The 25,727-nt window shown below is 34.1% G+C and overlaps 1 protein-coding gene across 23 annotated transcripts in view; it reads left to right on the top strand.

The window, feature by feature from the left end:
- The window catches only part of ADGRL3 (adhesion G protein-coupled receptor L3), an 827,855-nt gene that overhangs the window by 517,641 nt on the left and 284,487 nt on the right, over positions 1-25,727 (top strand). For 19 of the 23 annotated variants that reach the window (XM_043572585.1, XM_043572597.1, XM_043572595.1 and 16 more), the window contains 2 exons: positions 18,763-18,777; positions 20,898-21,698. In XM_043572585.1, the coding sequence (XP_043428520.1) occupies positions 18,763-18,777; positions 20,898-21,698 (816 nt within the window). The remainder of the gene's footprint in view (positions 1-18,762; positions 18,778-20,897; positions 21,699-25,727) is intronic. The other 4 variants (XM_043572586.1, XM_043572598.1, XM_043572593.1 and 1 more) reach the window with 1 other exon arrangement.

Here is a 25,727-nt window from a genome sequence, read left to right as displayed (position 1 = left end):
AAACTATGTGACTCAAAACCTATTCTCTCAACTACTGTACTACCCTGCCAAAGAAAATAAACCATCCAATGAATTATTTGTTGAGTAAATTATTTTTTCATAGATCACTCTGAATTCTGCCAGTAATGATTAGTATAACCATTGTTAATGATTGCAAATCAAATGACTGCCTTATTCAAGGTGTTAATACTTAGGCATATGGAGCTACACACAATTGTATAGGATTTAGGTAGGCAAATACTTCTAATTTCCTAGAGTGACTTGTGAGTCCCAGTGACCTTTATCAGAATGTGGGCATGCTATTCCCTAGGCAACAGTTACCTGAAGAAGCATAAGATTTTGCTATAGCCAAATTGGTTTTGCTATGGTTGAAGCTTTGAAATAATTAACAGAAAACAAGCTTATTATTTCTTAAATTGAATTTGGTTAATGGAAGCTACTCTTACAGATGTTTAAACATGAGATGGGTATTTCATCTTATCCAAATATCTAAACAATGGCATTAAAAGCAGTTCTGGGGACACCCGGGTGACTCAGTCGGTTAAGTGTCTGACTTCAACTCAGGTCATGATCTCACAGTTCCTGGGTTCGAGCCCCGCCCCACATCAGGCTCTGTGCTGGCAGCTCAGTGCCTGGAGCCTGCTTCAGATTCTGTGTCTCCTTCTTTCTCTGCCCCTCCCCCACTCACAACCTGTCTATCTTTCAAAAATAAATAAACATTAAAAAAAAAAAAAGCAGTTCTGAATTCAGTGGCTACGTGGTACATTTGCCCTAGCCTTTGGAGTTAAAGGCTCTGTGAAATTCTATATTTCTGTATTTATAAAAGAAATATTTTTAATAACTTTATTCAGAAACAATAGTGTGATATTGTGTGATATTTACACAAAGAAAAGCCAATGGGGTCAGTGGTGAGGAACAGCCATTGATCCAGTCTTAAACTTTAAAATAGCCTTAAATTTATTGATGGGGAGGCCCTGGCCTTCTATGGCCTGTGTCTGTAATGTCCCTTTACTCTTCTGGAGGCCCTAGCCTGCAGTATTCCAGGTATCTGCCCATAGGAGCCATTGCCTTTATCCTGGATGGCTGATCCATTAATTTGTCTGCCCAGGTAGCAGGCCAACAGGTCTAATTCCAAAAGAATTATATTGAGTAAGGGTATTATAGATTATGCTTAGAGTATACCTCAGTGGTTGTGAACTTGTGTATATTTAAAACACATCCAAATACCAGAATCTTGGTGGTTCTCTTGAGTGCATTAAATTTCATTCACAAATATAGCACTGTATATTCATTTAGTGTGCTGGCCTGTCAACATAACTATTTGCTGACCTATTACACTTACATAATTGTGAAGCAAGTTTCATACATTTCAAGTAAATGTTACTGATTTGGGTTTTTGTTTATTTTGTTTTATTTTGGTGTTGGCTATACTTTGAATAAGTTGTGCCCCACATGTTACCACATGATTCCACTCAATTTAACACCCCATGCAACAGATATAATACTTCTTATTAATGTATTAACGGTATATTCTGCACATTGATCAAAATGTGACAGCACAGTATGTGAAGGAGTTGTGATATATAATGAGTTATATAGACTTCTGTCAACTGTGTAGGAAAGTTACCAAAAGGTTGATATTGTTCCTAGGTAAAGACCAATCCCATTATTTCAATGACCTATTAGACACATAATTTTCTTTTTTTTAATTTTTTAAATGTTTATTCATTATTTTTGAGAGAGAGAGAGAGAGAGAGAGAGAGACAGATTGTGAGCAGGGGAGGGGCAAAGAGAGAGAGAGGAAGACACAGAATCTGAAGCAGTCTCCAGGCTCTGAGCTGTCAGCACAGAGCCCAACGTGGGGCTCAAACTCCCGGACCGCGAGATCATGACCTGAGCCGAAGTCGGACGCTTAACCGACTGAGCCACCCAAGCCCCCCTAGACATAATTTTCTTAATACAGCTCCTCTTATATCAGAGATTGCTTTTTCTTAACACACCTAGTGTAGCATGATGTCAGTAATCACAATGTGATCAAATATTATTTGTCTGGCATTTTATTAGAAGAATGTATTTCACGGCACCGTTTATAGATGATGTTTCATCTGCAATGTCGAGTTCCTTCTACATAAAGAGTAGACAATATTCGCTGGTGCTTCCTTGAGTTCTTTCTGTGCATTATTAAAGTTAGGATCCATTTGGCAATAGGGTATGCTGCAAACCTAACAGTGCTGTCTCAAAACATATGCCTCAGATATTTTGCTGTAATTATAAAACTAATAGATGTCACTGTTTCAGTAAGTCAATTAGAATACCCCTGGCTTGGAACAGTATCAGGGAAAAACATTTTTTACAGTTTTAGGAATCCTTGCACATAAAATTATATTAAATGTTTGCATTTGATTCTATCCTGTGTTATATCCATAAATAGCATATCATTTTAGTTAGAGTATAGGTTTTGAAATCATACAGATCTGGGTTGAAATCCCAAGCCTGTCAACTGGGAGCTATGTGTCCTTGGACCATTCTGCTCATGTGCCCTAGATCCCTCAACCCCAACATGAAGTTATAACTACAAAACGAATAAATGAGAAATTATATGTAAAATATTTAACCCAGTGCCAAGTATATAGTAATCAATCACTCAACTCAATGGAATTTAAAAAATTAATGTGTGTAATTTACTACAGTGTATCCCAATTCTTGCAAGTTTTTATTTACAGTTATCTAGGGGGAGGAAAAAAATTATTTTTCCTACTACCCATTTAGTTTCTCTGGGTGGGGACCTATATGGTGGATTGATAAGACAGATTAAAAAGAGAAAAAACACACAAATTTAATATAAGTTCTATATGGCAATAGAATCTTTATAAGGAAATGATGACCTTATGAAATGTTAAACCTGAGTTTTTATACCAGTTTTGACAGAGAGCAGAAAGTTGTGGGAAAACAGGATACACTAAAAGGGTATGAGGGAAGGGTAATAAACTGGAGGAAATTTAGGCCTGTTCTTTTGGATTCCTCTTGACATCCTTCTGTCTTCAGAGATAAGGATGCTCCTTTTTTCTGGTTACAGAGAGGGCACCTCTTATAAGAGGGCCTTATGACCTGCTTCAGGTAATAAGGGGAAGGTTAGAGAGTCCTTCTTGCACCTGTTGTTTCACACAAGCTTTCAGCTTAAAATCTTTAATGTCAAGGTGCCATATTTAAGGAAGGATATTCTCATCCCATTCATGGCCCTTACTGTTACATGGCTGATGTCATTATATGAGCATACTTGTCACCTATTTAAATTCAAGAGCTGGCTGCCATCTGCATAGAGACAAATGAAGCCTTTTCTTTTCTGTGATTTTAGTTCCTTTTGTCTCTTGATATAGCACTATATGTACCTTAAGTTCTGCATTTCTGCATTGAAATGTATTGTCTTAAAATTAAGATTATCCTTTGTGACAGAAATGACTGTCATATGCTTTCAAGATTGTCTATCAGTTAAACTCAGATATCTGAGTTGCATAACACCCAGATACTTGGAAAATTATGGGGACTGATGTTGCAACTATTTCTAAGTGCCTTCCTCATTAAAACGTACTTATATATACATATAATGATAAGACTTTATTATTATTTAAGTATGCAAATATGAATGCCTATTACCATATCACTAACTTGATTCTGGAGTCTATTTTTACATTCATGCACCTAGCGTTGTTTTATATTAATTATATCAGTAGTTAATCATTGTTTTTGCTTCTTCCCTCCAATGAGAAAACATTTTGGAGCCAATTATGCTTCTGTGATGAGGACTGAGTATGCCCCCCCCCCCTTTTTTTGGTATGTTCTTCCTTAGTCTAGAAATTAATTTTTATTAACTCATCATTATGTTCATTACATCAATAAATCAGCAAGTATTTATTGTGTACCCAGTGTTCACCAAAGCAGCATTTTGTTGCCTTTAAATTGCTTATAAATATCTCAGTTACTTGCTAATTCACTGTGTAGATTAATTGAGATTGATCTAGTTATAGATTTAAATTATGTTCTCCTGGAATCTTAAAAGTTTCAAGGGCTCACTTTTCCAGACATAAGTTAGTAAATGAAAGTATATAAGTTAAAATTGCAAGCATGCCTATCTCTTTCATACTCTCTATTCAAGAATCCTGCTAGTGTTGCACTGTGTGTTAACTAGCTGGTCTGTGTTGTATTTTAAAAGGCCAAAGAAGTAAGGCTCTAGAAAAAGAGCTATGGTTTTTATGTGGGAAGTATTTCAATAATTTCTTATGATGGAGGCCTATCTAAACACATTTTCTCTTACCAGAATAGGAAGGGCAATCTAAGGGCTTCATTTAACTGAACATTATTATAGCATAAAAGTAATAGAAAATAATTATTATTTCTGCTGAAGTTCCACTTGTCAGTTGAGCCTTAGCTGCTTGTGAACTCAAGAGTCATGATCTAAGTGATTTATCTTCTTTCTCCATTCCCACCATTGACATGAGAATAGACAGAATCAGCTACAACAAGTTCTATTTTTCCTCTTTCTGTGCCTGTAGCAGTAGCTCTGTGGAATGTGTATGATTTCGACCATTAGCTACAATCTTTTTCTGAACTTGCACTCTTAACTGTATGTAACTGGAAAGGCTGTTACAAAAATGAGCTAGAAATATTGCAGTAGTATTTTTTTTTTTTACCTGGAGAAAAAGTGAAGAAAAACTGCTATGTTAAAACAAATTTTTGTGGTATCCAAAATCGAAATGATACTAATTAATGTAAAATGGGCATTATGAAAAAAAGTTCAAGATTAAGGTAGGTACTGTTTTGCTTACATATGTGCATATGTGCGCGCGCACACACACACACACACATATTTTGCAAGTATTTAATGGCCCTGAATTCACATAGACAATATATAGTTGACTAAGCTAAGGGAGAAGATTCATTAGACCTGCTGGCTCCTCCAAACGCATAAATTTAACTTAGACATGATGTGCAGACATCAGTTCTTCAGTAGTCGTAGAAACTACATAGATACTCTTAGCAGATGCCTCTGGCATACATAGCATTCCCTTGGCTCAACTCTGTTTTCACCCAGACCCAAAGTGAACTATTTTGTTGGCACTCAGGCCTATCCCAGTTACCTAATTGTCAACTCAAATGCCTCCTACTTGTCTTTCAGCATTCTGCCATAAGACTTCCTGAGGACCAGTAGTTTGCTCAGCTAGTACCCATCTGCTTATGTGCAGGGAAGTTCATGCCAGTGAAGATTGTTTTCAGTCACTGGCAGAAAAGGCCTGTGCATCATTACCCCAGTTTTATATTTTTCAGAGATCTGGGCAGAATTTGGTCCTCCTTGCCAACAGTGACAACTTCAATAATAACACATATTGTAGCTTTTCTTCTTTTTTCATCTCTCTCTCCCTGTTGCTTAACACTTAGGTCCTGGGGTCACCTCCCAAATAAACTACCTGCATCAAGGTCCTTACCTTGTCCTCTACTTTCTGGGGATTCCAAATGAGAGTATTATGCCATATAGGAACATTTGAATTGATTATGTTTGAATAACTCCAAACATTTGTAGGCATAATCAATCCATAAGTATTTGCCAACCATTTAGTTATTTAGTGTTATTAGGAAAATATCACACAGCCTTTTGTAAATCTGGTTTGACAAAATGTTAATCTTCTTACCACCTCTTTTAACATTTAACATACTGTCTACCTTCTTGGAAAGCAACTGTCATCTTGTTGGTGAAGTAACACTTACACTTTTGAAACAGTTGGCCGATACTATGAGAATCTGTGCCTTTCTGCCATTTTACTGATTACTGGATTTCTTGGTAGCACACTAATTGGAGTGATGTCTTACTCCAGAAGTCTCAAGGTGATCAATTTCAGCAGAACTTTCTACCTAAAGCTTATCTTTCAAAAGCAGGCTCTCTTGAAAGGTATGGTTCACATAGGAAGTTGTGAAAAACTTTGTAGAAGAGGAGAGATTTTACCCAATTTTAGATAACTGTGTTGGAGACTGTGAAAGTCAGTATTAAATTAGTGGTATGTGCAAGGGCACAGATGTAGGAGAATCATTATGTTTCATCCAAAAGAGATGCTTAGGGAGAAAGTAGTCCTATAACCAACTTGCTTTTTCTTGTGTAAAAATGGAAGTTTATGTGCAAAAAAAAATAGTATATAAAAATGAAAGCAAGGCATCCATTCACACACAGCTTTTCAGAGGGAAAATAAAATGTGTCATAACAAAAATGCTGGCATATATTTACTTAGATATCTTGGACTTGTAGGTGTGTAAAAGATGTAGTATAGCTATTTTACATTTGCATACATGATCTGGCTTGATGAATATCAATATTTTTCTTCCATTGTATTATCATAACCAAGGATAAAGTAATTATCACAGAACTGGGAGAAAACAGGTTGTATTATCCCATGCACCTATTCTAACTTTTGCATGTTTGATTACCTGGTCAGAATGGCGGTGGAGGATCAATTACATAAACCATGTCTACAACCATCTTCTGTGGGAGAAAAGGGACCGGAAAAAGCAAGAATTTGTTTGTCTTCAGAGTAAACAAAACAAACAAACAAAAAGACAAAAAAAAAACCCTCTCCCTCTACAATACTGTCAAGAGAAGTGCTGACTATTTCAAACATTTTGTTTATCCTTCCATTATGAGTTTAAGACTATGGACTGAATTTGCTTTAATTTTTATTTGTCCAAATGCAAATAAACTAAGTTTGTTAATGACCCATTTTTTTCTGGTGGTAGCTTTAAGAAAGGCATCAAACGTCATAAAATTAAACCAATTAACTTCAACTGTCTTGCTTCCTTCTTTAGTGAAGGAGTCATATGGCTCTAGAAACAATAAATAAAATCTTTCAAACTCTTAATATACCCTTCATTGGCCCTTTCTGAATATTCCCAAGTACATATCAGAAATATAGATCTGGTCCTATTAAACTGCCATTTATTAATATTAACAAAGCAGCATTGCTGCCAGAAGCAAAAGCAGAAAAACAATTTATCTCTCTGCCTTCTTGAAGTGTGCAAGATAAATATGTACCAATTTTAAATGAAAGTGAACATCAGTAAACTAGACAGATTTATTGAGTTAGCTTGTAGCAAAATGAGCTTGTTCCGTTTTCACATACTTTTTCTGGTAGTAAATGTTTTAATCTATTGATGCCATGGAGAAATGCTACATTAGCTATAAAACAGAGAGAGGGCACCGTTCAGTGACAGGACCAATAATATGTATAGAGCAGTAAACACTTTGCAAGTATTTAATGGCCCTGAATTCAAATAGATAGTATATAGTTAACTAAGCTGAGGGAGAAGATTCATTAGACCTGCTGGCTTCTCCAAATGCATAAATTTAACTTAGACATGATGTGCAGACATCAGTTCTTCAGTAGTTGTAGAAACTGCATTTGATTTCAAAAAGAAGGAAAACCTATTCTCATAGGCTGCTGCACACCAGAATTTTATATTCTCTTTTTCCTTTGATGGTATAAGCTCTTGATTCTTACTGTTCTTGTGAAGGATTTATTATTTCCCATCTCACATCTCTCCTCTCTAAAACTGGTAGACACAATAGAGCATAGAACCTCACCATGATCTGATGAACCCATGTTACACATGTAACAAGTGAGCTGATATTCAGGGAAGACTTGTGAGTTAAGACGCCATTGTTTGGGATGAAAAAATACCATGTGAGAAATCTAAGAAACGTAAAACTTACCTCCATACTCTATTTCCAAATGTATATGTCATTTACTTAAAAGTAGATACCAGGGGTTCCTGGGTGGCTCAGTCAGTGAAACTTCTGACTCTTGATTTTGGCTGAGGTCATGACCTCATGGTCTGTGGTGAGATGAAGCCCCATGTCAGGCTGTTTGCTGAGCATGGAGCCTGCTTAAGATTCCCCCTCCCTCTCCCTCTGGCCCTCTCTCCCACTGACATACTCTTTCTCTCTTAAAAGAATGATAATAAAATAAAGTAAAAGCAAAGTAGAATAAAAGTAGATACCAGATTCGGAGGTCACGTAGTTTTTCGATAAGTGGCAAATCAGCCAAAATTCACAACTTGAGATTTCATGCAAAATCTCATACTTTGAATCTATTTTTCAAACTTTGTTACGTTTGAAATAGTGTATCGAACCATTGTGTTACATCATTCTCTGGGTGAGAAAAATTAGTCAATATAAAATGACCGGTCATCTTCTTGGGAGACTATGCAGACCATCCAATGAGCATAAATCTTACAGCCAAGATTATCTTTTTTCAAATCCTAGTTCTGTTTCTTACTAGATTTGTGACCTTAAGATTTGTTAATTAATTTCTCTATCCCATACTTTCTTCATCTATAAAATGGTGACAATATATACTTACCTTAAAGAGCTGTTTTGATAATTAAATGAGTTAATAGTGTTTTCACACAGTAAACATTCAACAACTGTTAGCTATTGTTGTCGTAAATGCTTGTTTCAAATTATGCATTTATTCATTCATATTTAAAAATGCCCAAAATTGCAAGCTATTTTGTTTTCAGTATTCATTATTGTAAAATGTAGCACAATGGAACAGAGTATAGTAGTTTTTTTGTTTTGTTTTGTTTTAGTAATTAGATATTAAGCTAAAAATCACATGGATTTATTAAACCTCATATTTAGAAAATATTCACTTCAGCATAGCAGTTACACAATCCACATCTACATTTTATTTTAAAATTTCGTTTCTCTTTATTTTGCCTTCGGTAATATGAGTAAAGTTATGCCACTTATTCAAAAGCATCAAAGGTAAGAGATGTACTGATTCAACGAATTCAAACTATTTACTGAATAGCTTCCACATTCCAGGTACTATTCTGGATGGTGGGACACAGCTTTGAAGAAAATGGAGAGAGTCCTTGAATATATACAACTAACTTTCTAGTAGATTAACAGAGTACGTCACAGTGTGAGGGTTTCTAAGGAGATATATTTTCTATCTGAAATGTATTTAATGTTGTATTTTTTAAAATAACGACCTAATACAGTAGACATAATAATAGTACTTACATAAATACTTCATAATCATTGTATATACTTCATGTTGCGCCTACACATAAGAAATTAAAATTTTAATAAATACCAACTGCAGTTGACTAGATATCAATTGCTTTTTTATTTAATTTTGTCTCCAAGGAAGGTTATTTCACTAAAAAGTAAACAACAACAATAGACACTAATAATATTATACCACTGAGAGTGCCTTATGTGGTGCTCTAACCAGCAAATTCATTCTTATGATCCTTTACAGGGAGCTGCTTCTACAAACAGTTGGAGGCTAGTTAGTTTAAACAGACAGTGAAGTATGTTGCCACCAGTCCAATAGGAAAATAAATATGTAATGACTTGTTTCATTCCCTAAAACTCTGTTTTTCCTCTCAACTGACACATTTCAGTAAAATAAACAAAAAGTGCATTCAGTGAATTACTGAACAGATGTTGGTTGAGTGTTATAAAGAATGGGAGGGAAAACACACTTTGTTGTCTGTTTGTTTTAATTTAATTTTAGATTTAATATCTTAGCTTTGGGTATTGTACTGCATTACATACATTTGGAGGGCTGTCTGCTCATTTTGTTACCTCACTTGACCTAGCTAATGCACAACTCTCGTTTAAGGAATCTTTATTCCTTCTGTCACTGTCTTTCAAAGGAAGGACGTAAGTCCATAAGGAAACCAGATTGTGAAGAATCCGCCCTCTTTCTCAGGAGCACACAGTTCCTGGGCCAAATAGTATAACATTGTTGAGCTAGACCCCATTGTGAATGTTTTCCACTGCAAGTCGGAAATAAGTAGAAATTGTTTCCTACACAATTAACTATGTTTGGCTGGGCCAGGGGCATCTTGACACAGAATTGTCACAGATACACTATGATGGACCCTGAAGAATTAAAGAAACAGGAAACTCCTATGAGAAAACTGCTACTTCTATAGTTTTCTAAGCTCCAAAATTAATAAAACATGGTTTTCCCCCTTCAATTAGGAAAAAAAGTAGCAAACGATTTTGTGTATGCCACTTTCCTTTTTGGCACATTTAATCCTTCTACCCCTGCATTTGTTTCACCTCTGCAGACGTTATTGATTTAAGTCAAACACTGGCCCCTCACTTTACAGTGACCAACTGTGCCTTGTGAGTCTGGCATCTGACACTGCTCTAAAAGATATCCAAAGAAAGCCTCTTGTCTGAAAACAGATCTTAACTAGATGGTTCTGAGAAGTTCTTTAGCAAAAAATCAGTATAATAATTTTTTTCAATATGCATTATTGCTAGTTATTAATACTAACTTTAAAAAACTTTTTGTTTCTTTGTTGAAATCACAATCAGATATTGTCACTGACAGCAGGACATCAAAAACGGTATTTTCTATACCTACCCATTAAATATAACTTAATGGGTAGAGCAGGGCTGGCACTTAGAAAGTAATAGAGGTAGGTGAGAACTCTATTCCCTCGCTCAGTTAATGAAATTATTCAACGATAACAAATAATGCAAGTATCATGTACTTGTAAGATAGTGGTTTAGCACTTGGTTTCTGATATCAGAGGCCTGGCATTGGATCCTGGTCTGTCATGTTAATTTATCTGTATCGTGGTTTCTTTTTTTCCAGTATTGAAGTAGTAATACTGTCTACTTTATGGCAGTAATGTAATTGTTAAGTGGATAATACGTAAATTATTTAACACCATAAGCTAGTAAACAGTAAGCACTCAATTAACATTAGTTATCCTCATTATTTTTACCCTAATCCCTTTCTTATTACCCAAAGAGCAAAGCATAGAGGTTAAGCGTGTAGGCTTAGAAGTTCAAATACCACCTCTACCAATTGCTAGTTAATGGCCTCTGTACTCAGTCTCCCCATCTGTATAATGGTGACTATAATCTCAACAGAGTTGTTGTGAAGATTGCATAAGATGATCTAGATAATATATTTGGCAAATAGGCTGCTATAGTATAAATGCTAAGTAAATAGCATTATTTACTATTTTACTAATATTAAAACTTATTGTTTTAATATTAAGGAGAAACTTCACAGAGATTACAAAATCATCCTAGCAATTGATTGTAGAATAAATATTTGGCAATGTGCAGTTATATAGGTAGCTAAAGAGATAACAGACTCCACTGTAGAGGGATAAGATGTTCTACCTATGGAGAATTTTTGTGCCTTCTTAGCAGAAATAAAAGACACACTTTGCTACCTGTAAGATTTGTCTTCTTCTCTTTTGTTGATATCATTGAAAAAACCATACGAAGTTTATATTTGGAGCCATTTGCCTGTGGTTTTAAAAGCATGTCAGTGCCAACATTTATTTGCCACCACTTATAACAGGACAATGAAATCTAACCCAGTAATGCCTGGGTGTATGATATAGACTATTCTGCCTTCAAGAACCTCCAAATGTTTCCAGGAGAAGGCAAAAATATCGGATGCCAAAAGAATGGTAAATGAGACAGTATAATTGAAATGAACTAGAATAGATATTGGCAAGCAGTGGCCATGGGATAAACATCCATTGGATTGTTTTTCTACTAGCCCATGAGCTAAGTATACCTTTTACATTTTTTAATTAAGAGATGTTAAAAAAAAAAGAAGACAACGACGACAACTGTGATGACAGCAGCTATGCAGTGCAGCCTGTGTGTGTCTCTCAAAGTGTCACTTACTATCTGGCCCTTTGCAGAAAAGTTTTGCCAATCCTCAGACTAGAACATTATTGGATACCTCCCTCCCCACAAACTAAGCTGAAATCGCACATTTATTCAACATGGGACTGCTAAATAAAGCAGTAATCATGAAGGAAGAACTTCGAACCTACTGTAGAATTTGGCTTAACTAGAAATAGGAGAAGATGTGAGGCATTCTGAACAAGGGCAACAGAGTGAGAGAAAGTTGAAAAATATATGGAAGTGTGGAGTATATGAAATAAGAATGAATAAACCATTATGAAGAATATGATTAGGCTATAGGATTAGTAAGACATAGGAATGGAAAAATCCTGTGTGTGCTCTCTCTCTCTCAAAAATTTAAAAAATAAAATAAAGTAAAAAAAAAAAGTAAAGTAACTTGATTTCTTTCAGCTTCTGATCTTTCTCATCAGTAAAATTAGAGCAGTTGTTCCTGCCCTCACAATACATAAAATTGTGAAACAAATAAAAAAATATTACATTACTTAATAATTTGTTTTTAATACTATTAAGAGTTTAAAAGTAAATTGTGATTTGGGGCTAATATCTAATTCTCTGGCTTCATTTGTTTTTTTATTTGTAACATATTGGGTGAGAATAAATGACATCTAAAAGAATTCAGCCCCCAAACCACAGTAATTACAACATATTTACTAAATATGTAGGATTAGATTAGATGAATTTTAAAGATCTCATTTATTGCATCTCCAGAGCTGGATGCATAGAACCTAGTAGCAGGAATCAGTCAAAAATATATTTCTCAGGAACAAATGGATGACATTTTACACAAGAAGTTAGAACAGTTTGTAGTCAAACTGTTGTTTTATTTTTAACTACAACTTCTCTTAACGATGCCCTCTCTCTGCTACTTACTTCTATTTTTGTATGTTTTTTATCTCTTTACACAAGTTCCTCTGCAAGCATTTAAAAATAGCTTGTTGTTGGTAAATAAGTACACTGAAAATCACCAGTTGTTAGACTGCAATTTTTCCTGAGGCAGAGATCAGTTCCTTGTCTGTAACATGTTCGTAAAAGAACCACCAAATCCACAAAGTTTCTTTGAGGATTAAATAAAATGATCCTCAGGAAAACTATTCACATAGTTACACATTCAGTAAGTTAGGTGTTATGATTATAATTACATGTCTCTGTATTCACAGCTCTAAAGGTCTTGCAAATAACAAGTACATTCAGTGGACCTAATATAAATATACATTATAGTCTTACACACTCTGAGGGGACTCTGCCTTTGTTTTTTGTTCAGCAACTTTAAATGCCATGCTGTTGTTACACAGTGGTAACAGGTCATTATGGTGGGGGTACATCATTGATGAACCAAATGTAATGTTGTCTTTACTACCAATAATATTTTAGAAAAATTATTATTTTTACTAGAAGCTATTACTGATATATTCTCCAAAGAGCCTACTAATAGCACCGTTTTCTTTTAAAAGGCTAAATTAGCAGGAAGATTTTACAGATCCATCAAAAGGATGGCAAGTTAATACAAAATAAAAAGTAGTTTCAGTTTCTGCATCCTCTATTGATATTGTATTTAAGTGTTTGAATTAGAATGTGGCTACTGAAAGCATCTTGTAAATTATTGACATTTTCAATCTACACACTCCAAGATGAAATTCATTAGAAGGTAATAATTTTGGAAACACATTATATAAAGCCATTGTAATACAGAGGTGCTTGGGCAGCACTTTTATTCACCAGTGCACGGCTATTACTTGAAAAACATAATTTAGAAGCTGAGCTGCAGAGATTACCCATGTCTTTTCATTAAATAAAGGATTAGCACCTTATTTACTGAAAGAGACAGATGTCTGTCAGAATTTTTGATATGAAGTATACCAAAATTAATGAACTTCACAGGTCTTTTTTATTTCTATTTACTGAAGTGCTTCTGTATTTTATTGGTGTATGTGAAATAGAAAAAGAGAATTTTCTCTGTTTCAGAATAATGAGAGTTAACAGGACATGAGGTATTCAGCACATTTTTGTTTCTGGTGATAAGAAACATCTTGTTTCCTTGGGCAAGAAATGAGGAAACTTTTTTTTAGAAAATTATTATTATTTTGTCTTCTTTGGAGAGGCTTTGCATCAGTAGTCTCAGGGTTAAAAGCCCTGAAAAATATGACATGCAGTCTCATTCCTGAAAATACTACAGTACAACTCATCATTGCATGGAGGCTTAAGAAACACTAATTGAACTTTTCTTAACGTGCTGCATATTGGAGATGCAACAATGGATAAGATCACATATATTTGAATTTCAACTCTACCACTCACTAATCAGAGAGCAGTGCCTCTTTGAGACAGATGGAAGGGACCTGTTTCTTCATTTGAAAAGTTAAGATAAAGAGAATATCTACTTCATAAGGTTTCTCAGAGATGATTGAGTACTGTATGAAAAACTTCAGGGCAATATATGGCACATGGTGCATGCTTAGCGAATGTTCTTGTAACAGAGTGCTTACCCTCAGGAAGATTCCATTTGTGTTAAATATGTCCTCCAAAGTGCACTCTCACATGAATTTCTTGACAGAAAGGAAATGGAGAGCAAGAGTGCAACACTTTCATTGAGTTTACAGGTAGGGAGAGCCAGTGTTTATTACACAAATGACAGACTCTTCCATCTGTCAAGGGTGTTCTTAGTCAACTCCTTTAACCCTTGAGTTTTTGGTGAATCATCTTTGATGTAGGAATAACAAATACCACATCACAGTGTTGTTTGAAGAACTAAATCAAGTGATTCATATGAAAACATTTTGTTAAAGTATAGAGTGGTATAGAAGTGAAAGTATTATTGTAAACTTCTGATTATTCACTTATAGATGGCCTTTTTTATAGATGATACACCAGAAAATTTTCATCCAAGACTGATTTTTTATTACTCACTTAGTTTCCTTTATTGCTGTCTCCTTCACTGCCCAGCTGGCCAGTGATAAGGGTATTTTAATAGTCCAAGCCAAATGTAACCAAGAAAATAATGCTGTTTAAAATAATAATAAATTTAAATGATAAAAAAGGTGCTTATAATTTTTAATGTTGTATAACTATCTCTTGTTCCCCATAAATATTTTTATTTGTATGTTACAGAAATATAGAGGCATCATTGGATTATATAACATGGATGGAAAATATCTAGTACGACTTACAGTTTAAAATAAAAGAAAATTTAACCTATATTAGAATTAGATACAATTTCATAGTTCTTAGTTATGACAATTTAGTTCTCACAATTTTTAGCACGCAACAATTTTATTTCTCTGTAATTTGCAATGCAATTTGGAAAAGACTGGCAATGCGTGCATATGCTCTCTCATCCATACCTTTTCTAATTAAAAAATGCAATTCAAAAGTACTGCATATGGTATAGATATGGATAGAACTAATAACATCTTATTTTTTCTAAACAATAACATGGCTATTGGCTATATATTATTTCTCTTTTATGAACTGTTGGGAAATAAAGAGAAAATTTACTAGTCTTTCTTTTCTTTCCTGTTTCTGCCTTTTATACAGAATAAAATTACCCTTAGTTTGAATTTGTCATTTACTCTAACCACAGGATATAGCTTACAACATTAAGTTTGACAAAGGACAACAATGAAATCACTTTGAGGAAATATATAAACATATTTGCAGAGGCTGAATGGACAATAAAAATAGTTTGGGGATTAAAAGTGAAGAGAGAAAAAAAGAGAGTAACTAGTTCCACAGAGGATTGGAAATGAACAGTGACACTATAATGCCAGAATTCAGGATATTGGACCAGACCAAAAGACAGGAGGTACTGAAGAAGGCTGAACACAGATCTCACCGTACGATTCATTTATTTATGATCTCATTACAGAGAGGAGAGAAGGGAGTATTTTTGGTCTGTGTTTTTAGATCATTACAGGCTGTTTTATAGCAACACTTTGTTCTCTCTGATATAATTCTCAAGACTATTCGTATAGTTTTTCTTATTTCCCTTTTTTTCCCTCCAGTTTTACACTTAATTAGTTGGAGATACATATTGCACATGAATTGCACCTTCCTCCACATCCATTAAAATACAAAGGCATTGTACACATAATACATTGCACATATGATTATATATAGCAAATCTGGATTCTTTTCACCATTTTTTTCTTTTTACTACATGCTTAAAACATTAAGAAGCAGAATTAACCACCTCTATTTGGATTATATATTAATTCAGCAGCTATTCACTGAGTACTTATGCACCAGGCATTATGAAGGATATAGTGTCAAGAGTGTTAACTTGTGTCCATACAGTTTGTTTGTTTGTTTGTTTGTTTGTTTCTCCAGGGGAAAGAAGCTTCTAGAGTCAGAACCACATGATGGACAGTGACTGGCTAATCCTCAATCTTACTAAGCTTTTCAGTGACAAATTATGTTTGCCTTGCCAATTTTTGTTAAAGGGAATATGATTTGTGTATGCTTGTTTCTACTTAAATTATAGGATTGTTTTACTAGAGTCTTGAAAATAGCAAATAAATGATAAATGAGCTACAGCCAGTCATGACATAGGCAAGAACACAATAATTTTCTCCAAAGTGAAACTGCCTAATAAATCTTAATTTTGAGTAACCAGCAAGTAACAGAAGCACGCTTTACTTAAGCTACAGCTTATACCAATTCTTAGACTGAGACCAGAGCATTAAAATTTTACCTAATGACAATTGAGAAGATAGAAGTAAAAGTTCTTTAAAAATAACAATATCCAGGGATGCCTGGGTGGCTCAGTTGGCTGAGCATCTGACATTGGCTCAGGTCATGATCTAACAGCTTGTGGTTTCGAGCCCTGCATCAGGCTCTATGCTGACAGCTCAGAGCCTGGAGCCTGCTTCAGATTCTGTGTCTCCATCTCTCTCTGCCTTCTCCCTCACTCATACTCTGTCTCTCTCTCAGAAATAAATAACCAGTAAAATTTTTAAAAATAATAACAATATCCATTAAATTGTAAGATAGTATTTACAGGATAACAAATATCACTTGATCTTAACCAAAAGGCAGAGAAGCGATGAGAGTAATAAATATCAATACTTTTGATCACATATCCCACCTTCCTCATTTAGTAGTTGTTGAAAAGAGAAATACTAGTTGCCAAGAAGTTAGGGTAACTGTGCTTTAGAATAATATGAAGAGTTTTATGTAAAATAAAACTCAAGTTGTATGAGTATACATTTGATGTTTCAGAATATAAACCTTCTATATACAGTTCTCAAAAGGATATATATTTAGATGTATTTCAAGGAACAAAATTAGTTCTAGAAATTCTTTTGTAACCTAGTTGTTGAAAAAAATGTCAACTTTAGTGTGACTTCCCACTTCCAACCTCCATTTTCATTGTAATGTGCCTTGAGTCCAAACTTTTGAGACTATTGATTGAATATTTTCTTAAGGTGCTTAGTTATGCTTCTTCTAGTTGTCAGTCTGAACCCAAATTTGTTAGTATTCTAGTCAGAGCATGAAGTGCATGTCTTAAGAGTTTAACTGATATGTAGTGAGGCATATAGTCCAATGAACACTGTAGTCACTCAATAAAGATTGAACATAATGATAAATTGTAAGAGTATAGAATTGCTAAAAGAGTCCTAGAAATGCAATTAAAATAAGATTTGTATATTAATGAGATAAGGAATCTTTTTAAAAAACTACATTTGCAACTTCTTAAGCATAACTTTTGGCATATACTAGCTTTGCGTTCTAACACATGTAACATTGAGCTTTCAAAAAAGTGAATGGGGAGAAATGAATGTGATTTTGACAACAGAAGACAACAGCTTAGGTCAAAGCACAAAATCTCACCTAAATGCAGTTACCCAAACAGTATTTCTCCTGTGTTTTGAAACTTCCTTAGAGTTTTATTTATTGTGCAATACTATTTTGGTTTATCCATTCTGTTGAAAGTTTTTTAGACTTCTATCATTTGCAATCTGTGATTTTTAAGTTTGCGTTATGAACCCATTCCCCCTCCAACTCTTCCTCTTGTTTTTTGTTGGTCCTTTTTTCTTCTTTTTGTGATTTGGGCAAATTGTCTCTAATGAGAGAAATGTTCATAAGATAAACAAGATGCTGCTTGATCAGTTACATGAATGCTACAATTTCCCAGAATTTTCCCTGACCTGAATTGGTCAGTACCTTAAAAATAATAATGGGATCTAATTTGAAAGATGCATAGCCATAACACGGTTGAGGATCTGAATTTATTCTTACAAGTGTATGTTGATTCAGTTAAGAATTTCAGAAAAGGCCAGAACAGGTGGCTCATGATTTATGTCAACCCTCTGATAACAGATTTTTCTGAAAGATATTTTTCCATAATATCAAATATTGATGAGTGGGAGGGAGAGAAGTTTCTTCAATAAAGATTCTGAATCCATTATTTAGTGTGAGGGAATTCCGTGTTAATGTGTACCACATGAGGTTTATTTCTCATAAAACTGACATGGAAAATCTTAGGCCTTATGAAACAAGTTACAGAGTAGTTTCTTCTGAAGAGATCAATCCTTGAGATGGGTAAAAAGCAAGACTATTATGTTAAATGGTGATATAAACTATAATATTTTATAAATGAGGCAAGTCAAACTATTTGAAAGCTTTATATGTATAATTACCTTCCTAACTTTAAAAGGGAAATATTGGTGTTCTTATTATGAATCTTAATTTCCTATGTCTATAGTTTGGAATTGTATGTTGTGTTTTTTTTGTTTTTTGTTTTTTGTTTTTTTCAATCTTAGCTTGATTAACTTTTGCCTTACATTTTCCAAGTCTGTACTATATTTTTTTAAGTTTATAATATGGTTGCTTTTTTAACAAATAATTTTACTAGGGAAATGTTTTTTTTAAAAAAAACATTATGTTCAAAAAGCAAGTGTGAATGAAATAAATTATTAACTTTCAGTTTGGAAGAGGTGAATAAAAAGTGCTTGGCCAATACCGTACCATTAATCTATTCTCTTTTCTCCTTTCTCTCTGTACTTCTCTCTCTCCAATAGAAGTGGAACAAAAAGGTAATTAAATACCTTTCATAAATTATATACTATTTATAGGCTAAGTTATTTAACAGTTTAACATTTAGTTAAAATAATTTTGTATTAATTCTTATCGATTTTATGAAAATTTATTTACTACTTCTGCTGCTCAACTTCACTTTAATCTGTTGTGATGACCAGTGCTGGTTTGATCCTTTTATCCTAAAACAGTTTAATCATGTAAAAATTTCAACCGTGCATTTTCTTCCTCTTTACTTTTAAATAAGTAGTTAGAAATCCGGTAGACGGTGATGGATAGTGAATACTTTAGATCTGTTTTTATTTCTCTACTAGATAATTTTCCATAGCTCTGGTGTGATTTTCCCCATTCCTTTAATTTTTAACTACTTGGGGAAAAGGGGAGATAGTTTTCTGAAATGTCTTATAATAAATTAATTTAGTTACCATGGGCTGATTATTAACAAACCTAAAGTTTATATGCAATGGTGACACAATGCCTATCCAATTCTTTATAATTATAGCCATCATATTAGAATCCTGTGAAATTCTTCTAATCATCAACTTTATTATTGAGTATAAATTGATGATGGCCCTCTATCTTTGCTATGGAAGATTTTGGTAGCCAACTTTGCCCTGAAACTTTTCATTTCTACAAAAGTAAAACTTTGGGCACTTTAATAATATACTTTCCTTTTAATAACCTGCACATCCTAGCTGAGTTTTATCTTAGATTGTTTTCCATTGGATCCAGCCTTATAGTTGCTGTTGAACACCTAATCACTAATAACAAGAGAATAATACTTTAATCATTAAAATATGGGTCAACATCCAAATTCCTTATGCTTTCTTAATTGCTCTATCCAATACAGTTCTAATCACTTCAAACATAACAGTGGACTGCATGATTATTTTTCAGTGTGTTTTCTTTGCAAAAAATACTAGAGCAGTGTTTCCCATAGCAGGTTCAACAGAACACTACACTTTAAACAGGTTCTGTGGAAGGGGGCTCCACGATCAAATTAGTTTGTGAAATTTGCTCACCCCCCCTCACTTCTGCCTTGGAGATTCGCTAATGCACTAAAGTTATTCAAGTCTCTGCCACAATTCTATTTAATATGATATTTCTTAAACATATGGCTAAGGATCCCTGTTTTCTTTCTGTGTAATATCCACTTGAAACAGGTGCTTCAAGGACCACTCTCTGGGAAACATTGCTTTATGGTCCCTTCATTACAAGCCAGCCAAAACTTCTTACCACTATTCACAGAATGCGCTACTGAATCATACTAAAAATCAAATGAATCAGATAATTCCTGCCCATTTTCGATCTGAAGTATGAGCAGCAAAATATTGTAGCAAGTAATCTTGTTTTTTAATGTTCTTCTCATGTAACAGTAAAAGGTACATGTTTTTAAGTTCCAATACTACTGTATTTAACAGGACATTTTTAACTGATTAAAATCTAGATCTTGGGTTCTTCTCTGTAACCTTTCATCTTTTCTTCTTATTCCTTCTTTCCTTTCTTTTTCTTCCTTTCTCTTTTTCCTCCCAGTATCCATCCATCACTCATTTTTAATTGTATGGGTTGCATGCTCTGTGTGTGCTATAGAAGCTTTAAGAGTTTTTTTGCTAGAAGATTCAGTGGCCTGTACTACAGGGCTTTGCTTTTCCTTTATTATTATACTTATTTACTATTGGATTTATATTTATTTCTTAATGATAAATTATTGAATGGCTAATATCAGAGTGAAATCAATATACATATATTTAATTTCCAAATAAGATAAGTAAAAATATTCTATATACACCTTTGTATTTGTAAAATACATAGACATACATCACATCTATATATGTATATCCAAAAATATTGTATAACATGTTTACAAAGGTAAAAATCAAAGGAAAACACAACTACTCATGGAGAGGCCACATTTTTCAGCAGATGAAATCAAAATGATTTTGAACAAAAGTCAAAATCAATATGTAAGACGGTTTGCATACTCAGAAGAATGCAGCAAAATAATTAAGTGGTGGTGGGTATCTCTTGTTAGAAGTACAGTCCATTTGGTAAAAACTAAGAATATGTGACAATATTAAAATTAATATATTTCTTATTTTAACTCTTTCCCTTCCAACAGTTTTTCTTTGCCCTGGACTACTAAAAGGAGTATACCAGAGTGAACATTTGTTTGAATCTGACCACCAGTCTGGGGCATGGTGCAAAGACCCTCTGCAGGCTTCTGACAAGATTTATTATATGCCCTGGACTCCCTACAGAACTGATACCCTGACTGAATACTCATCCAAGGATGACTTCATTGCTGGAAGGCCAACTACAACCTACAAGCTCCCTCACAGGGTGGATGGCACAGGATTTGTAGTGTATGATGGAGCTTTGTTTTTCAACAAAGAACGCACCAGGAACATAGTAAAGTTTGATTTGCGGACTAGGATAAAGAGTGGAGAGGCTATCATAGCAAATGCCAATTACCATGATACCTCTCCTTACCGATGGGGAGGCAAATCTGACATAGACCTGGCAGTGGATGAAAATGGGCTCTGGGTGATCTATGCAACAGAACAAAACAATGGTAAAATTGTCATTAGTCAATTGAACCCTTATACTCTACGGATTGAAGGGACATGGGATACTGCATATGATAAAAGATCAGCTTCCAACGCATTTATGATTTGCGGGATTCTGTATGTGGTCAAATCTGTATATGAGGATGATGACAATGAGGCCACAGGGAATAAGATTGACTACATTTATAACACTGACCAAAGTAAAGATAGTTTGGTGGATGTACCATTTCCCAATTCATACCAGTACATAGCGGCTGTGGATTACAACCCCAGGGACAACCTTCTTTATGTTTGGAACAACTATCACGTCGTGAAATACTCTTTGGATTTTGGACCTCTGGATAGTCGATCAGGTAAGTTTGACTTTTGATGATACTCAAGGGGGAAATATTTAGAGTTTGTTTTCAATAAGTTTCTTGTACATATGATTAGACTACCTTTATTGTCTTCTTCTGGCCTATGTACCTGCAAATTGTTCATTGTCTTTTCGTCTAAAAATGTTGTCATTAATCACTTTCAGCTGTTAAAAAAAAAAGGTATAAGAAACTTTCTCTTCTTTGTGTAGCTTAGTCTCCAACCTTAAGCCCTTCTTTGAAGGACATTTTTATTATCAGCTGGTTAGCTCTTTGTGTAGGGAAGTGCACAAAATCTTTGCTAAAATAGAATGCCATCCTGTCTAATTAATTGTGACATGCCCTCTCCACTTGGAAAAATGTCAAGGGCTGCCTTGATATGATGCTTCGGGAGCCCTACACCAATATATTCACTTTGCAGACAGCTTTGTATATGACCACTCCTATTGGGAACATTGTCAGTTCGAGTGTAGATATGTCTGAGTGTACCTAATTGGACGTATACAGAAAAATGTTTATAACTGGTAAATAGAGGAAAAAACAGACCTCAATTTTGTAAGAAACAGCAAAGCAAAACACTATTTTGAACATACCACAAATAGTTTTTAATTTCAATTATTTGAAATTGTTTTTTTCCTCTCTAGGACATACTGTTTCCTTTTAATATCGTCTAAAGATTGTGACAAATTGCTCTATTATCTTAAACTTTTATTTATATAGCTGAAAAGAATTATCTTAGTTTAGAGATTCAATTATTTTAACTACCAATAATGCTCTTCTTCATGATAAAGTGTAATGGAAAACTAAGGTATAGGTATCTGAATTTTGATAGTAATATAGCAGTTCATAGATTATATTCTTTCAGTGCTTACATGTTAATATTACTTATTTTCTGCATTGCTTTTACCATGCTTTTACTAGCATGCCATTCTGCTTCCTAACTATTTCATTATATACATATCTTCTTACACAAATAGATTCTAAGTTCCATATGGCCAGTGACCTTTACCCACCCTTTATATATATATATATATATATATATATATATATATATACACACATATATATATGTGTATATATATATACACATATATATATACACATATATATATATATACACATATATACAGTCCCAGAGAGTGTATATATATATATATATATATATATGTATATATATATATATATGTGTATATATATATATGTGTGTGTGTGTGTGTATGTATATACATATATATATGTATATACATATATAATGTGGCCATTATTTCTGCTTATCAGACACTAGTATATATGTGGCATATATAAAATAAAGGGTTAGTAATTCTTTGTTGATTAAGTGGATGAATGAATGAATGAATGAATAGCTTTCCACTTCTTATTCTGATAGAATGAAAAATTAGTTGGCCTTTTCTCTAATCTGAAAGGCCTTGGTCAGAGTGACAGCAGTTCTTTCCATGGCCAGCAATGCTGGTATTATATTGAACTACCTCTTATGGAAGGAGAAGCCTAAATATGCAATAGCAACAAAAGCAACTTCTCCTTACTAAATCCTCAAAAAATCTCCTAGACCTAGTACAGTACCTGGCTCACCCCTGTATAGGTAAGTTTTTTTTTCAATTCAAGACACCCTTCAGTTGAAAACCTAAGCAAGAATCAACCATCTGCAGTACTCTGAGAAAATATTTTTTTCATAGCTGTGATATTCTTGAATTAAAATTTATATCTTGTTAGTGAAAACTCTCTGTGTGGTTCTTAGCCTTTTCTGACGTTTAAATTACATTAAGATGTAATTTCTAATTGCCATCAAAGAAATAATAATTCATATTTTGTTGTTAATCAGTGAAGAAGGGATGGTAACATACTTCAAATTTTATTTATAGAAAAGATTATACATTATTTTATATAGAATAATGAATAGGTTATATTTAATTAGCATTCTAGATTTAGATTTGATGAATTGAAGCAAATTCTTAGCTTTCTAAATTATCCTTAAAGAGCAAGGTGATACCATAGTCTCATTTTAGATGTATGACACAAAGATTTTTCTAATATACAGTAATAAACTCATATGTGTGTATACATATATAGGATAAGTCTTTGTAATTGTGGACATAAGGAAAAGTACACTATTTCATTTGATGTTATGTGTCTATCTCTTTATGGGAGTTAAAATATGAACTATTTTGCCCAAACGTACTAGTATTCAGGTTTGTTAAAAGGATGATACTAAAGTGGTAAACATTGAGAAATGATAAAGTTTAGCTTCTGAAACAAATTCCTAACTTATGCCAGGAGACTCAGTTTTCTCTCTTTTTATAAGACAATAAAGGCCTTGTCTGATTTGCAGTGAGTAAGATTCCATCTATGAAGACCTTGTCTGTTTTGCAACGAGTACGATTTCATCTGTATTAAATTTGTAAATATAATCGCAAGAAATATTATCAATTTCCATGCATGAATGCTGAGATTGAAAAGCTAGTATTTCGGTGTGGACTTACTGCAGTTTAAAGGTGAAAGAATAACTGTTAGAAGTAAATTTTATGCATCGTCGGTGTGGATGTGAGAATTTCAATTAGCATTGATAGAAGCTGTTTGTCTTACTCCTCACAGACAGTTTCAGGTGGGTGTTTTTCTTTAGTAAATTAGGCTGACATTTTTCAAAGAAATTGCCTGTAGTAAATTCTTACTGTGGATCTTCTTACATGTTTATGTACAGAAGCCAACTTCCCATGAATATGTTAGGGTCAAGAAGTCTAATTCTGAGTTTGTAATCTGAAGCGTGTTTGCTGTTGCCATCTGTTGGAAGCAGGCTATTTTTACTCTAAATCAATGAAAATTCACACTTCTGAAGCTTTTATGCAAAGGGGTATCTGTGCTCTACTTCTACTAAATATCACTTTTCTATACATTGAAAGATCTGGGTATTAGAACTTAAGGGGCAAACATGTTCCTCTTGTATATATAGCAATCCTTGGGTGAAATGTCCACACAAGTAGCATGCAGCTCTGTAAAAGCCTGGGAGTCTGAAGGACTTGGGCTTGAATTCTGCCTGTGGTGTTGACTGTGGACACATTGCTCAGCCTCTTGGTCTGGGTTTTCTCAACTGTAACATGGAAAAAATAACACCTACCTCTGGAAATTATTGTTAGATTTTAATGAGACGATCTATGCAATAACAATCAAACAGCTGCACACCAACCCTACAAAAATCATTTCCAGCCACATTTTCTAAATGAGGAAACTAAGTCACTATAACTCATATTACTCAAAACCTGCCCAGTGATTGAAGGGCAGCTCAACTCCAGATTCATGTTCCCTCCTGTGACACTTGTCGTGGAAAGTGTGTTTCCTGAGGCTGTGTCGCCAGATTTGTTCCTCTGGTGGAAGCGACCTCAGTATCCCCACAGGCCAGGCACTCTCTAGATGCAAATCTAATCTGTCCTTTTCACTGTAAGATTGCTGTAGATGTGTGCTCTAAAAAGTTGTATCTGTTCTTCAAGCATGAAATCAGATGCATTTTCTTTTTTAACAAGAGTCCTTTTTAAAATTTTGAAATGGTAAACTTTAAGGAAGAATATCAAGGAAAATGGTATCTCAGAAATATCCTAAAAAGTAGCTTCAGAAATCATTTCACTTTGCTCCCTTACTTTTCCCAGCACCCATTCTCAAAGGGCTAATCCCGCTGCCTTTTGTTAGGGACATTTGTTTGTATTCTTTTTCAAATGAAACCATCCTGGGAATGGTGGTAGGTGAAACAGGTTGTTTTCAACCATAGCCATTTAAATTAATTAATTTTATTTTTTAAACTTGTCTTTCAAATGCTCAGTTGTTAATTTTAAGCGAAGTTTCTCCTTGAAAAGTGCTTTAATGGGCCTATTCTTCTGGACAAAGTTTTAAAATGCTTCAAACTTGTTCTCCTTTCTGCCTAAAAACATTTTCAAAACTGCCATCATTTATTCTGCATTATATTAATGCAAGTTTGCTAGCATTTTCTGTAGTTTTCCAGCATGAATGTAGTGGAAAATGAGT

The sequence above is a fragment of the Prionailurus bengalensis genome, chromosome B1 (genome assembly GCF_016509475.1).
Source record: "Prionailurus bengalensis isolate Pbe53 chromosome B1, Fcat_Pben_1.1_paternal_pri, whole genome shotgun sequence".
NCBI lineage: Eukaryota > Metazoa > Chordata > Mammalia > Carnivora > Felidae > Prionailurus > Prionailurus bengalensis.
Note: the sequence above shows the minus strand (reverse complement) of the source record. Positions and strands in the feature narration are given on the sequence as shown.